Source organism: Podarcis muralis, chromosome 3, assembly GCF_964188315.1.
Source record: "Podarcis muralis chromosome 3, rPodMur119.hap1.1, whole genome shotgun sequence".
Classification (NCBI taxonomy): Eukaryota; Metazoa; Chordata; class Lepidosauria; order Squamata; family Lacertidae; genus Podarcis; species Podarcis muralis.
In genome coordinates, this window is record NC_135657.1 from 9,057,252 (window position 1) to 9,072,839 (window position 15,588).

General features: G+C 48.5%; 1 protein-coding gene across 2 annotated transcripts in view; it reads left to right on the forward strand.

Annotated features, from left to right (window-relative positions):
• The window catches only part of BCL11A (BCL11 transcription factor A), a 532,252-nt gene that overhangs the window by 152,715 nt on the left and 363,949 nt on the right, over positions 1 to 15,588 (forward strand). The window contains exon 4 of one of the 2 annotated variants that reach the window (XR_013392103.1): positions 95 to 1,206. Coding sequence is in view for 1 of the 2 variants with exons in the window: in XM_028725143.2 (XP_028580976.2) it covers positions 95 to 168 (74 nt within the window). In the remaining variant the exon portion in view is untranslated. Of the gene's footprint in view, positions 1 to 94; positions 4,415 to 15,588 lie in introns of those variants that run through there. The other variant, XM_028725143.2, reaches the window with a different exon arrangement.

Here is a 15,588-nt window from a genome sequence, read left to right on the forward strand (position 1 = left end):
GGTCCATATTACACCTTTTTCTTCTTCTTCTTCTCCTTCTCCCCGCCCCCCTCTGCCCCCCTGTCCTTTCTTCCTTTTCCTTTTCCTTTTGCAGGCTGGCGTAGCGCCCAGGGGACGCTTGATGCATGGCAGATTCCGGACGGAAGCCCAAGGACGCTTAAATTCTGAGAGAATGTGAAACGCAGAAGGGGAAGTGCTCTGCGTCCACGTGGGGCTTGCTCTCGGGTTGTTTTTTTGTGGCGCCGTCTGGCTGAGCAGCTCCAGAAGTTGCCACGCAAAAGGCGTGAACCGACCGAGCCCCCTGCTACTACTGCCTGCCTGAAGACTCTTTATTTATATATTTTTAACAGAGTATAAAAACCGTGTCATTAAAAAAACACCCAGCTTCCATCAAGGGCTTCCCATGTTTCCCCGCTACCTCCCCTCTCTTTTATGTGACAATCTTCCGTCTTTGATCTGGAAAGCCACCTGAAAACAGGTTGATGGAGCAGGATTGGGGAACCTTTGGCCCTCCGGATGTTGCTTGAACTACAGTTCCCATAATGCATAGCAAGCGTGGTCAATGGCTGGGGAAGATGGGAGTTGCAGTTCAGCCACATCTGGAAAGCCAAAGGCTCCTCACACCTGTGACAAGTGTGACCTAGCGCAGTCGACCACAAAATAAATCTTCTCAACACATACCTGTTCTAGTAATTTGCAGAACATCCAGAATGTGACAGGACCCCTCCCACCTAAAAAATAAAATAAAGAGTGGGGGGGGGGAGTGCACGTTTTTTTTGTAACGTGAAATGTTGGCTCAAGATCTTGGAGCACCGCTATCAGGCAAAGTAAAGATGATGGGGCTGTATCTGGGCCATCCTAGGTGGTGCCCTGGAGATATTGTTGAGCTCCAGCACTTATCAACCCCAGCCAAGGATGATGGGAGCTATATTCCTCCACCACCGGAGCTCACCAGTAGTCTGGCTCAGTATAAGTTAATGGCCTTCAACTCTTTACTAACCAAGGTCCAAGAGGGAGAAGGGATGTCTTTCCGATCTGCAAGAGTCTTCAGAGGCCAATGTTACCGCGAGGTTGCTATTATTACAGTGGTGCCCCGCAAGACGAATGCCTCGCAAGACGAAAAACTCGCTAGACGAAAGGGTTTTCCGTTTTTTGAGTCGTTCTGCAAGACAAATTTCCCTATGGGCTTGCTTCGCAAGACGAAACGTCTTGCGAGTTCTTGCGAGTTTGTTTCCTTTTTCTTAAAGCCGCTAAGCCGCTAAGCCGTTAATAGCCGTGCTTCGCAAGACGAAAAAACCGCAAGACGAAGAGACTCGTGGAACGGATTAATTTCGTCTTGCAAGGCACCACTGTATTATTATTATTATTATTATTATTATTATTATTATTATTATTAGCCCTAGCCACTCTGGGCGGCTTCTAACAAATCAAAACACACACAATTAAACACCCGCACAATCACTGCTGGCAGCAACTGCCGTGGTAGGAGCAAACCTGAGTGTCAACCCTGTGCATGAGAAGAGGCTGCAGGATCAGGCCAGTGACCCATTGTAGACTAACGTCCTTTTCTCACAGCGCCTGCAGGGAACCCGCCAAGCGGGACCTGAGCGCAAGAGTCCTCTTCTTCCCAATCTGTGGCTTCCAGAAACTGGTATTCAGAAACATACCGGCTCCGGCCATGGAAGCAGAGCAGAGCCATCATAGCTAGTGGTCCCTGATAGACTCATCTTCCATGAATTTATCCGATGCTCTTTTAAAGTCATCAGAGTTGGCGGCTCTCACCGCCTTCCCCTGGGAGTGAGTTCCATAGTTTAGCTATGCCTTGGTACCTTGAAGGCACTGAGAGTTTCCCCTCACTGGCTGGGGGGGGGTCTTGGTTATTTGGCCTGTCAAATATCGTGACTCAGCTGTAAGTTAAGAGAGGCAGAGGCAATGTCAGGTCCTGCTCCTGCTGGTCTGCCTCCTACGCTGGGCCAACTTCACATTTTATATTGGATTGTTGGAATATTTTGTAAGATTGCAATCCACCTTGGGTGCCTTGGCAGGAAAGGTGATATATGTATGTATATATAGAAATGCAATAAAGTATTTGAACATGATCAAGTACTATAAAATGTCCCATAAAAATACTAGGGAAGGGCATTGCATGTTTTGCATGCAAAAGGTGCTCGGTTTAGTCCCCATCATCTCCAGGTCTGAAAATCTTGGAGAGCAGCTGCCAGTCAGTGTAGACAATATTGAGCCAGGTGGGCCAGTGGTCTGACTTGCTATACGCTTCATGTGCCCAGAGCACCCTTTAGGGTCAGACTCACCATTTAGGCAAAACGAGGCAGACAGGGGACTGATTTTTGGATTTCATGAGCTGGCAGCAGATGTTTAGTTATTTGATTTATCTGTGCTTCATGTTTGTGTCGGAGAGATGCTTACAGGATTAATAATAATAAAATTTTTTTATTTATATCCCGCCCTCCCCAGCCGAAGCCGGGCTCAGGGCGGCTAACAACAATAAAACAGTACAAAAGTACAGCATAAACAACATTCTAAAATCATTCATTATAAAATTAATTAATTCAAGCCACTGGCAACCATTGGGCCAGAGCTCCGCAAAGATTGCCGAGGGAGGGAGTCAGGCTGTGCCCTGGCCAAAGGCCTGGTGGAACAGCTCTGTCTTGCAGGCCCTGCGGAAAGATGTCAAGTCCCGCAGGGCCCTGGTCTCTTGTGACAGAGTGTTCCACCAGATCGGAGCCACAGCCGAAAAAGCCCTGGCTCTAGTTGAGGCCAGCCTAACTTCTCTGTGGCCTGGGACCTTCAAGATGTTTCTATTTGAAGACCATAAGTTTCTCTGTGGGGCATACCAGGAGATTCTTATTTTCCCCCTCGGGTGCCAAAATAACTTCACAAGCCGTGGGCACTGTGCACCAGGACTTTGCAAGGTGACGCCATTGGCTGCAGGAAGGAAAATGTCTTAGGCCTGCCCTTGTGTAAGTGGCAGGATTGAGGCCCCTGCTGCCACCTTCCACCACGCCAGTTGTGGCTTCCTTCAGGGTTTAAGAGGAAGCAGGAAGGTGGCACAAACAGACATTAGAGGAGCACAGGTCATGAGTGCATGGGGACACCATAGAGTCATTGCTTTCTCTCTAGAGAAGCAGGGCCTCCATACTGTAAATGCCATGGCAGACTTCTGCAAAGCCTATACGATGGACTGGTTCCCAGAGTCTTAGAGAACGTAGTATTTATTTGTTCGTTTCTTGAAAAAGCTCGGCGCTGTACAAAAATGGGTCCTGCAATAGGCCTAGCAACCTCAAGGATTTGTAGTTAAGAACCTAGGAAGCTGCCAGGCCACTGGGACACCCAGCTCAGGGGTGAATGAGCCCCGGGGCCAGGGGACAAAATGTGGCCCTCCAGGCTTGAGTTTTTCAACCCCTCGGTTTCAAATGCTGAGTCCCATCCCCATCCTCAGTCACCACACATCTTTGTATAGCCAACTGAGGAACACTGAATTGAACCAACGTGGTTGGTTCATCTAGCTTGCTGGGTTCATGTGCAACTCTTTCAAAATGGAGCACTGGCTCAGAGAGGCAGCTGATTAGCTTGTCAGGTTTGCTTATAGGGAGCAGACTTATACTGAGCCAGCCCATTGGTTACTGTTGCCCTGTATTGTTTACACTGCGTAGACTCCAGGGTCTTGGGCCAGTCCCATTACCTTAGATCAGGCATCCCCAAACTTGGCCCTCCAGATATTTTGGGACCACAGTTCCCATCATCCCTGACCACTGGTCCTGTTAGCTAGGGATGGTGGGAGTTGTAGTCCCAAAACAGATGGAGGGCTGAGTTTGGGGATGCCTGCCTTTTGCTGGAAATACCAAGGACCAAGTTACTCAAGGACCAAGTTACCCAAAATGGTGTGCTGCAGCCCCATCGTCTCTGGCCACGTTGGCTGGGGCTGATGGGAGTTGGTAGACTGAACATACGGAGGGCACAACATTGGCTACCTCTGGACTGTGTAGCTTGTATGCCTTTGAATCAGAATTAGCTAACATAGCACCCTCCAAGTGTCGCTAGACTACAATTCCCATCATTGGCCATTGACCTTGCAGGCTGATGGTAGACGGATTCCTACAACACCCGGAAGGTTGGCTATTCCCGCTTTAAAATCATCTACGACGTTTCCTGTTCCAAACAAAATAACAAGCAAAACCATATATATCCACACTGGACGATTCGGAGCCGTGAGTGGCATTAATTTCCCAGAAGAAGCACTGAATTCATTCTCGCAACTCTGCATTCTAACAATCATATTGGTATTTATTCTTGTCGCACTCCATGTGAGTTTCCCAGCCGTCTTAATTTATCATTTGTGTGCAGCTGGGTGATGCTGATTGTGATGTACCGCATTTCTGTTGCTTAAATGTGTACTTTGGGGGCGGGGGCGGGGCAAAGGGGAGAGCTGTGCGGGGGAGGGGAAACACAACATGCTTTACTTTGTGTTTGTTTTTTGGGAGAAAAAAATAACAAGAAACAACAACAAAAACCTGAAACGTATTTGTGTCAACCAGTGATTGCGCATCGGCGGCAGTTATATTCTCCTGTTAAAGGGGGTGGGGGTTGCTAATAAATTTGTCTTAACAATGGTCCCCAACACTTAAGAGATGGTTCAAAAAAATCTGCCTTATCCTGGCTGTTCAACAAGGTACAGAACCTAAGTTCCTCCTTAAAGACCCAACTCGGTTGATCTTCTAAACCTGCTTCTATAGAGTCACTGTTTTCAAGTGGGACTCACTCTCACACCAGCCCATTCCAATCAGGCAATGGAGGTGGATGTGGAGCTCCTTTGCAAGAGATCTGTATCCCCCTCTAAAACCAGGCTTCTTGTGCTAAGGAAAGTGGCCAGAAAACGCACCGGAAAGGGCGGGATAACATTCGCTTGACGCAGCATCATCTAGCGTCCCCACCAAAAAATCAGAATAGATGGATGAGGTCATCTAAGCACCGTGTAAACTTGGTGCAAACGAATCAGGATAGCTGCTCCATAAACAGGTCACCTGGCAGCGATGCTTCCTAACTCGACAGGTGGCGCATGGGTGGAGTCAATGTTCATGTGAGAAGACTCAGCGAGAGGGCTGGGGTAGGGTGTGGGGAGCAGTGCTGGCCTGCTGTCCACTGATCTCTACCCCCTTTTGCCAGCACGTGTTGCAAGCAGCAGAGAAATGCTCTGTCCAAAGTTATTCCCTGAGCAATTAAGAAAACACCCCACTCGTGCAGGCGTTACGTTCCCGGGTACTGTGTGTATACATGAAATCGTGTAGAGTGGGGAACACCATCTAAAAAGCTGGTAAAGGTAAAGGGACCCCTGACCATTAGGTCCAGTCGTGACCGACTCTGGGGTTGCGGCGCTCATCTCGCTTTATTGGCCGAGGGAGCCGGCGTACAGCTTCCGGGTCATGTGGCCAGCATGACTAAGCCGCTTCTGGCGAACCAGAGCAGCGCACGGAAACACCATTTACCTTCCCGCTGGAGCACTACCTATTTATCTACTTGCACTTTGACGTGCTTTCAAACTGCTAGTTTGGCAGGAGCAGGGACCGAGCAATGGGAGCTCACCGCGTCGCGGGGATTCGAACCGCCGACTTTCTGATCGGCAAGTCCTAGGCTCTGTGGTTTAACCCACAGCGCCACCCGCGTCCCTTAAAAAAAAAAGCTTGTACATACCCTATAAACATCTGGAAACCAGCAGAACTTACCAGACGAGTATGAATGGTGGCAATGGCTGCTCTCAGTCTTCCTTGTACATGGAAACAATGGCTGGGGGTGGGTGGGTAGACTTGTATCCTGAACTGCCTGGCTGTGAATCAGAGGCAGAGTGTGCCCTTTTTGCAGTTTAAATCTATTTGTTTAATCATTTCCCAGTGCCATGAATATACCCAGTCACACACAAGTAGTGGGGAGATGCCTGTACAAGTAAGCCAAGCCACACTTGGGGGGGGGGGGTGAAACACGCACACGCACCTCCCTGATTCAATGGCCTATCCGATTTTAGGAAAACTTCTTTCCATCTCCTAAGCAAAGTCATGAACCATACAATGAGAAATAGAACTGAACCATATATATATATATATATATATATATATATATATATGGGACGCGGGTGGCCCTGTGGGTAAAAGCCTCAGCGCCTAGGGCTTGCTGATCGAAAGGTCGGTGGTTCGAATCCCCGCGGCGGGGTGCGCTCCTGTCGTTCGGTCCCAGCGCCTGCCAACTTAGCAGTTCGAAAGCACCTCCGGGTGCAAGTAGATAAATAGGGACCGCTTACTAGCGGGAAGGTAAATGGCGTTTCCGTGTGCGGCTCTGGCTCACCAGAGCAGCGATGTCACGCTGGCCACGTGACCCGGAAGTGTCTCCGGACAGCGCTGGCCCCCGGCCTCTTGAGTGAGATGGGCGCACAACCCTAGAGTCTGTTAAGACTGGCCCGTACAGGCAGGGGTACCTATATATATATATATATATATATATATATATATATATATAATGGGAAACATTTAGAAACAAGGAAAAACATATAAAAGTATGCAACGCTACCACATACTGTACTCCCACAAGTAATAACTTTCGGGTTGTCAGGATCGGTGTGTTTCGGCCATCAAATGCTTGGGTAAACAGGAATTGTTTCCAAATCCTTCCTGAAAAGTTAACAGTGATGCACCTCACTAGGGAAGGCGCGCCACAAATGCAGACCCACCACCAAGAAGGCCCTGTCATGAGTCACTGCCAACCACGTCACAGACAGAAGCTGCATCAGCAAAAGGGTCTCCCCTGCTAATTGCAGGACACGGGATGGTTGGTACTGAGGGAGACACACTTCTAAGTACTTGGGCTCCAAGTAGCTTATTGGAACTGGTGAAACGCTTTCTGCAATACATGGAGTGGTGTGGGAGAACCTCCCTGGTGTCTCCTCACTTGGCTCCAGTAAGAGGAATACAAGCACTATGAGGCTGGAGCAGAACCACATGGGAAGGCATGCACCAAGGCTGGTCCTCTGATCCAGATTCTGACACATGGTTTGTCTGTCCCACTCAACTGGTTGGTTTCTTACATTACTGCAACAACGTGGGGTGGAGTCAAAGGCGTAGGAGCCCAGGGAGATTTCAGATATTATTCTACCAAGCTCAGTCTGGAAAATTTGAACGCCACATAGTGAGACACAGGCGAACATGGTGTCCAGTGTTCAACGCCCACAGCATTAATTCAGGGCACCTTTTGCCAACCTGGTGCCCTCCAAGTGCATTGGACTGCCAACTGAGTGGCTGGGGCTAATGGGAATTGTTGTCCAAAAGGCACCAAGTTAGCGAAGGCTGAAATGGAGGGTACAAGGTTGGATCAATCACGAGAATGAACCAGTTTAGTTCAGGAAGAGCCAAACTAAGGGCTTATCCACTTACCCTTTGCCCTACCCTTTCCATACAAAGGTCGGCACTTTAAAGCTCAGTGTCCAAGAACCCCCCCCCCCCAGTGAAAACCCACTCTTTGAAGCTCAATTGGAGCAAACAACTACTTGGGTTTTCTGATTGACGTTTGCTCCAACTGAGCTTTAAAGAGCAGTTTTTCCCACGGAAACCATGGAGCTTTAAAGCTTGGACCATACCTGGAAAGATGAGTGTGGATAAGCCCTAGAAGCCAGTAAACCTGGCAATCATGTGATCAGTTCCTCCTCTGCAGCATCAATAGGAATCTGGGGAGCCATCATGATGCCCCCCTCCCCAAGATAATTGTGGACTACAGCTCCCATCATTCCCAGCCACCATGGCCTCCCTGTCCACAGGAAACTGTCTTATGGCAAGTTAAACAATGGGCCCATCGACATTCGTCTTACAGATCTGATGCCTTACAGATCTCTTTGGAGGACAGTTCCCATCAGCCCCAGCCAGCATGGTGGATGGTCAGGGATGATGGGAGTTGTGGTCCTCACCATCTGGTATGTTTAGACTGGAGAAGATAAGACTGAGAGGCAAATATCTGAAGGGCTATCCCATGGGAGGAGGAACAAGCTTGTTTTCTCCTGCTCCAGAGGGTAGGATGCAAACCAAGGGATTCAAGTTACAAGAAAGGAGCTTCCAATTAAACATCAGGGAGAACTTTCTGACGGTAAGAGCTGGAAGGTGGTGGGCTCTCCTTACTTGGAGGTCCTTAAGCAGATGTTGGGTCGTCATCTCGCCCAGATGGTTCAGCTGCAGTTCCTGCATTGCAGAGGCTTCGACTAGATGACCCTTGGGTTCCTTTCCAGGCCGAAAATTCTTTGAGTCGATGCATTTGCATTTCTCTGCCCTGTTCTGCACCAGCACAGAAAGTTGTAATATCATGACATGCAGGAGAGGAGACCTCACGTGATGGCAACCACAGCTTCATCCCTGCACCTGATATGGCCCAAAATACAGTGGTACCTCGGGTTAAATACTTAATTCGTTCCGGAGGTCCGTACTTAACCTGAAACTGTTCTTAACCTGAAGCACCACTTTAGATAATGGGGCCTCCTGCTGCCGCCGCACCGCCAGAACACGATTTCTGTTCTCATCCTGAAGCAAAGTTCTTAACCTGAAGCACTATTTCTGGGTTAGCGGAATCTGTAACCTGAAGAGTATGTAACCTGAAGCATCTGTAACCCGAGGTACCACTGTAGTGAACTCTTTTTGGCTTCCCAAATCTAGCCTTTTGCCTGTGAGGATCTGAAAAAAGTGAAACGAAATGACAGAAACAAGATGGCGCAAAGGCATTGGCCTGATGGTGCTGCTTGGAGCCTATCGTGCTTCTTTCGGCATGCCGTAATCTTTAACAGAGTCTCTTGGCAGTAAAACATAGCAAAGGTTAACCCATTTGTGACACTGCCTTCCCCTCAACCCCAGACCTTAAAAATTACATTGATTAAGACATCACGAGCCATCGGCTCGGCGATATAATTTTTTACAGGGTGCTAATAAAACGGAAAGGACTTGCTCGTTAAAGCGCACTAATTTCAGAGGCTCTCAAGGAACTGACATCCTTATCGGAATCTCCAAACAGGATCTTAAAAGACAAACACAGAGAAAACAGCAGCGCATTCTCATTCCAGCTCCGCAGAGCACATCCTGCTAGGTAATCCAAATAGCCAATAGCAATACTTGAAGCCTGTCAGCTAGAATATTTAGTTCTGTTCTGGAAGGTGGCAGGATAACTATTAACTTCAGGGAAAGGTGAATTGAAATGGGCTCCTTCGTGGGCTTTTAGAGATTATTCTGCTTAATATGCCATTTATTTGGCACTCATGTTTCCAGGCAAATGCACAGTTCATCTTACTCCTTTTGATTTGGTGTGTCTTGCCCTGTTATTGAGGCACTGAAATGTCTCCTCGGCTCGTTATTAGATCTTCAGTATTCACTTATTCTAATGGGGGTGGTTGTTGTTGTTGCTGCTGCTGCCAGCAAACCCCTTGATTTGCATTAATATTTCGGACTAGAGGGCTGGGATTGATGGCTGGAGCTTGCATGCATCTAGCAGCAATGGGATCTTAAAGCAGCCGCTGCAGCATTTGAGACCAGTCACCAGGGCACATTTATTTATTTATTTATTTAGCCAGGGGGCCACATTCCTTTCTTTGGAAACACCCAAAGGCCACAGGTGGGTGGTGGGCAGATGCAAAACAGCCATAGCAAACTTAACTTCATAACAACCCTAGATAAAGGTAAAGGGACCCCTGACCATTAGGTCCAGCCGTGACCGACTCTGGGGTTGCGGCGCTCATCTCACTTTATTGGCAGAGGGAGCCAGCGTACAGCTTCCGGGTCATGTGGCCAGCATGACTAAGCCGCTTCTGGTGAACCAGAGCAGCGCACGGAAACGCCATTTACCTTCCCGCTGGAGTGGTACCTATTTATCTACTTGCACTTTGATGTGCTTTCGAACTGCTAGGTTGGCAGGAGCAGGGACCGAGCAACAGGAGCTCACCCCGTTGCAGGGATTCGAACCGCCAACCTTCTGATTGGCAAGTCCTAGGCTCTGTGGTTTAACCCACAGCGCCACCCAGGCCTGATGCATAGAATCACACAATTGTAGAGGTAGAAGGGACACCGAGGGCTACCTTCATCCAGACAGGCAAGAGGCCTGACCAGAGATCAAGCACACATTCCAGCCAATAGGGAATAACTTTTCTTTTCATGGGCTCATCGTTCCTGAGTTTGCCACTTCTGCCAGTATGGAGACGATGCCATACACTGCAGAAGTGGACCACAAGCTTAACATGAGTCCACAGTGTGATACAGCAGCAAAAAAGAAAAGGGGAAAAAAAAAGGGGGGGGGGGAAGAGAGCTAATGCTATTCTAGTCCAGATCAGAGTCCAGATTAGGGGAAGTAATAGGACCACTCTATTCTGCCTTGGTCAGACCATACCTGGAATACTTTGTCCAGTTCTGGGCAGCACAATTTAAGAAGGATGTTGACAAGCTGGAACATGTGCAGAGGAGGGCAACCAAGATGATCAAGGGTCTGGAAATAGCATTTGAAGGAACTGGGTATGTTTAGCCTGGAAAAGAGGAGACGGAGAGGAGATGTGATAGCTATCTTCAAACATCTCAAGGACTGCCACATGGAAGATGGAGCAAGCTTGTTTTCTCCCGCTCTGGAATGTAGGACTTGAACCAATGACTTCAAGTTACAAGAAAGGAGATTCCGACTCAACATCAGGAAGAACTTTCTGACAGTAAGGGCTGTTTGGCAGTGGAGGTTTTTAAGCAAAGGTTGGGTGGCCACCTGTCAAGGATGCTTTAGCTGAGATTCCTGCATTGCAGGGGGTTGGACTAGACAACCCTTGGGGTCTCTCCCAAGTCTACAATTCAATGATCCTAAGTACCTTTCAGGTTGAGGAGCGCTCTTTCAAAGAGGAAAGCTCATTGTTTTCAAATGGGCTAGTGACAAGGAGCCTTGCAAAGGAGGAAACGCTGCCTCGGGAGCAGAAATGGGGTGGAAGGTGCCATAAATGGAACTAAATAATAAAGTAAAAATTGCAGCCGGCATCTCATGCAACTGGTGAGGCAGGTCACGGGGTCAGCACCGTGCGTTCCCAGTTGTGTATTAAACATCACCTTAATATTCTAGTGACAATGTTTTATAATTAATCTAAATGTAAAAGGGTGAGCGCAGTGGAGATGGTGGCTCAGCGCAAAGAGGCGAGGGGAGGCTTTACAAATCCAGGAGGCTGATTGCAGGGGACCACGTTGGAGTCCATTATCCGCCGGAGTTTTCGCGTCGGAACAGCAAAACGCCCTGCACACTTTGGGAAAGTGAAAAACCTTTAACTCATCACGGTTGTAATGTTAATACAGAAGGAAAGTGCTTTCAAAAGATTACATTTAGTTCACAGACGTATATTGAACTCAGGAGGGGCAATCTGAGCCCCCGAGAGAGAGCAGCTAGAGAGCTGAGCTATAAACTAGAATGATAACATCCTTATTATAAGATGCAAATGAAGGGGGGGTGGGCGGGCGCAATTCACTTCAAAAAGGCATTAGGAGTGTTTAATTTTTCTTGTGGGAATAACACTCAAGTTGGCCCACGTAGGGTTGTGCTGTGTGTGTGTGTGTGTGTGTGTGTGTGTGTGTGTGTGTGCTGAAGATTTGTCTATGGATGTCGGCTTGACAATTTTGCACAAAACAGAAGGCCTCTCCTCTTGCGAAACCTCGAGAAGGGATGACGACACAATGCTAGAACTGTTCCTCTCTTCAGTTAGCATTCTGGCCTGAGGAGGAAGAAGAGGAGCAGGGAAGATTACGTCACACCAAAAAACAGCAGAAGTTCCGCGTCCAGGTGCTCTGGATTCTGAGATGGGATGAAGCTGGATTCTGGGTTCCGTATAAATTATGCAAATTAAAAGAGAAGTGCATTATAGCTCAGATTCGGTGCAATCTATTATGCATCGGCCATTTTGCATAATTCATCCTGTGGCTGTTACTCATGAGGAATTGCTCTTCCGGTTGCAGAGTGTCATATCCCACAACCTCTGTTATTTCAGCAGCTGATAGCCTTTCCACAGTAAAGATAAGTAGAAACAGGAGCTTGCGTTCGATATAAAAAGTGCATTTTTTTTTAAAGGCAGCCAAGTTCTGCACCTGTTAGCATGTTTGGAGCTTTTCCCTTTCTAAAAAAAAAGTTCCTTCTTCCCATTTAAAAAATGTTATTGTAGAAGAAGAAGAAGAAGAAGAAGAAGAAGAAGAAGAAGAAGAGGAGGAGGAGTTTGGATTTGATATCCCGCCTTACACTCCCTTTAAGGAGTCTCAAAGTGGCTAACATTCTCCTTCCCCTTCCTCCCCCACAACAAACACTCTGTGAGGTGAGTGGGGCTGAGAGACTTCAAAGAAGTGTGACTGGCCCAAGGTCACCCAGCAACTGCATGTGGAGGAGCGGAGACGCAAACCCGGTTCCCCAGATTAGGAGTCTACCGCTCTTAACCACTACACCACACTGGCTCTCTGAATTGTCATATTCACACAACCAGGAGAGCACCAATAACTGCTGCAGCCGTGGCAGATCTGCCACCGTGGATGAGAGCATGACTTCACGCAAGCAACCACTCCTCTTTCCCCCTCTTTACCTACGTGAGAGATTTGCACCGGCAGAGCAGGTTGGGGTGGTTCCATCGGAAGCCCTCCCAGCTGAAATATTTGATGTCCCACACCATGTCCGGACCCCATGGGACATCATAGGATTCATTCATGCATTCCAGAATTGGCATGAGGGAGCAGGCTCAAAACATTTTGCTTTCTGTTGGGGGGGGGGGAGTAAAATTGTTGCCACTCTCTTGACCCACTTTTGGTGGGGGCAGGTAGTGGCGAGGTGAAATTGCTGTTTCACCCTAGGTGATTTTCCAAGTCAATCTGGAACCTTTGAAAGCCCAGGCAGGCCGCATATTGCAGGGGTGACGATTGTGCTCCTGCAGGCCTCTCTAGCCAACCGTTGGCATGTTCCCCAGTCCTCTCCCTCTGCCCAGGCCGCTTCACTCACCCCCCCAAGCTCCTTTGCCTGGCTAGAATGTGTCTTCCTTGCACGGATAGAGGAGTGTGTGTGTGTGTGTGTGTGTGTGTGTGTGTGTGTATACCAAAGATTTCTGCATGTTTTGGGATGTCCTCTACTGTACAAAGGCAAGAGTCACGTTCATTGCTCCAACCATTTTTTCTACTTGCCCCTCCCACCACTGCCATGTGGCCCTTGGAAGGTTGTCCTAGGGGACCGCCTCTCCTGGTATGCCCCACGGAGGACCTTACGGTCTGCCAACAACAACACCTTGAAGATCCCGGGCCTCAAGGAGATTAGACTGGCCTTGACTAGAGCCTGTTAGAATTCCTGCTCCACGATTGCAGTCATGGGATTTTTTGTCTATCACATGACGGTGTATGTTTTGACTCCACAGAGTGGGAAGTGACGAAGACAGGATGCTTGTGTTACTGAGTTCCGTGACAATTGTCCTTTGTTCTTTTTCTCTTCGCTGTCTGATGCTAGAGAGAGAGAGGGAGCCATGTTGCAGTGCTCCGTGTGTGTTTATATGTAAATAAAGTAGATTAGCCAAAATGCTGAGTTGCTGAGGTTCTGTTATACAACTGCGCAAACTCTGTGGATCCCTAAGTGTGTCGGTGTCGGTTGGCATCGGTCGCTGTGATATTTGGGCTGAAGAAAGCTTATGAAGCTCCCAAACGATTGACCAGGAGGGAGGGAACATGCCAGTCGGGCATGTGTCTCTGCCAGGGTCCTACTCGAGTGTAGGCTGAACTTCTGACACAGCCAGGGCCTTTTCGGTCGTGGCCCCACCCTGGTGGAATGCTCTCCCACAAGAGACCAGGGCCCTGTGGGATTTGACATATTTCCACAGGGCCTGCAAGACAGAGCTGTTCTGCCAGGTTTTGGGGCAGGATGCAGTTTGACTTACTTTCCTTTGTATAAAACAAGCCTGAAAGAGGCCCCCAACCTGCTCACAGGTCCTTGTATGATCAGTGGAAACAGTTGGTCCTGGCAATTATTAACCACTCTCAATTCCACCCTGATAATTGCCACCTTCCCAGATTTTAACTTGTCTGAATTAATTTTAAGATGTATTTTAATTAATTGAGGTCTGTTTTTATGCTCATTGTGTTGTTTTTATGATGTTAGCTGCTCTGAGCCCGGCCTCGACTGGGGATGCGGGATACAAATTAATAATAATAATAGTAATAGTAATAATAATAATAATAATAATAATAATCCATGAGGTCATGTGGCCCTTGGCAATAAAAAGGGTCCCCTCTAACCCTGGTTTATAGGTAGGGCTAGGGCGGCCTTTGGTGCAAGCATCAGCAGCTGTTTCTGGGATTTGACCCCAGACAGCTCTGAGACATTCCACAGCGGAGAAAGAAGTCGTGTTAGGAACAGAAGACTTGCACAAAAAGAGACTGGCCGCTGGATCAGGCCAGTGGTCCACCTCGTCCAACGCCATGTCTTCACAGTGGCCAACCAGCTGCCCTCAACAGGAAGCCAGCAAACAGGAACGGAGTACCACTGCCCAGTTGCTCTGTGGAGACAAGGAAGGACGGCGCACAGGTTTTACAGCTGACCGCAGTACCATTCACACACTTTTTTTGTTTTGTTTTTATCTCTAGAAAGGAGCTCTTTCAGGACGGCGAGAATCCCGCCCCTCGCCTTTGACCTTGCTGTTTGCCAAACACCGGAGGCCAAAGTCTGACGGGGAAGGAATGCCAAGGTGTAGGGTGGCGAGATAAAAGAGGGACCGGGGAGAGAGATTAAGTGTTTGGTCTACTCTCCAGCCGGCTTCTGAGTCAAAAGGTCAAGAATTGTTCTAAAATGGCAAAGGAGAAGTGGGGGTGGTGGGGAGAGATGGGGAGGGGGAGGAACCACCTCTGCAACTCCTTGGTTCACATTCTTGGGGACAAAAGGTGGTATTGAAATGGCTGCCTGCCTGCCTTACGGGAGAATTCGAATTTCCTCCTGTAGTTCTTCTTTAAAAAACAAACAAAGGAGGGAGGGAGACCCTGCCTGTTGACCGAAAGGCAAAATACACATTGAGAGATAAAGGGCCGTTGTTCTAAAGAATCTCCATTCCTAACTGGGAATCCACTTGCTTGCCTGTGTTGCTGTTGGTTCTCTAACATTAAGCCAGGGGCAGGGAACCTTTTTCCAATGGAGGGCGCATTCCCTTATTCCAGGGGCAGAGCAACACACACACACACACACACACACACACACACACACACACACACACTTTTATACAGTAGGCACCTCCCTGCACACAACCCTCCGTTGTCCTCTGCCCAGGAAATCAACTTCAAGGGCAAATTCCAGCATGGCAAAAACACTGAATCATAGAACCATAGAATGGCAGAGTTGGAAGGGACCCCAACAGTCATCTCTCAGCTAAAGCATCCATGGCAGGTGGCCAGCCAAGCTCTGCTTAGAAACCTCCAAGGAAGGAGGGTTCAAAGCAGGCCTGGTGAGAGAGGGGACCTGGGAAGAGTGTGGCTGGTGAGGGGCAGTCCTGGGGCCAGGCAGAGAGGCTCAGGGGGCCGCATCCGGATGCCAGGCCTG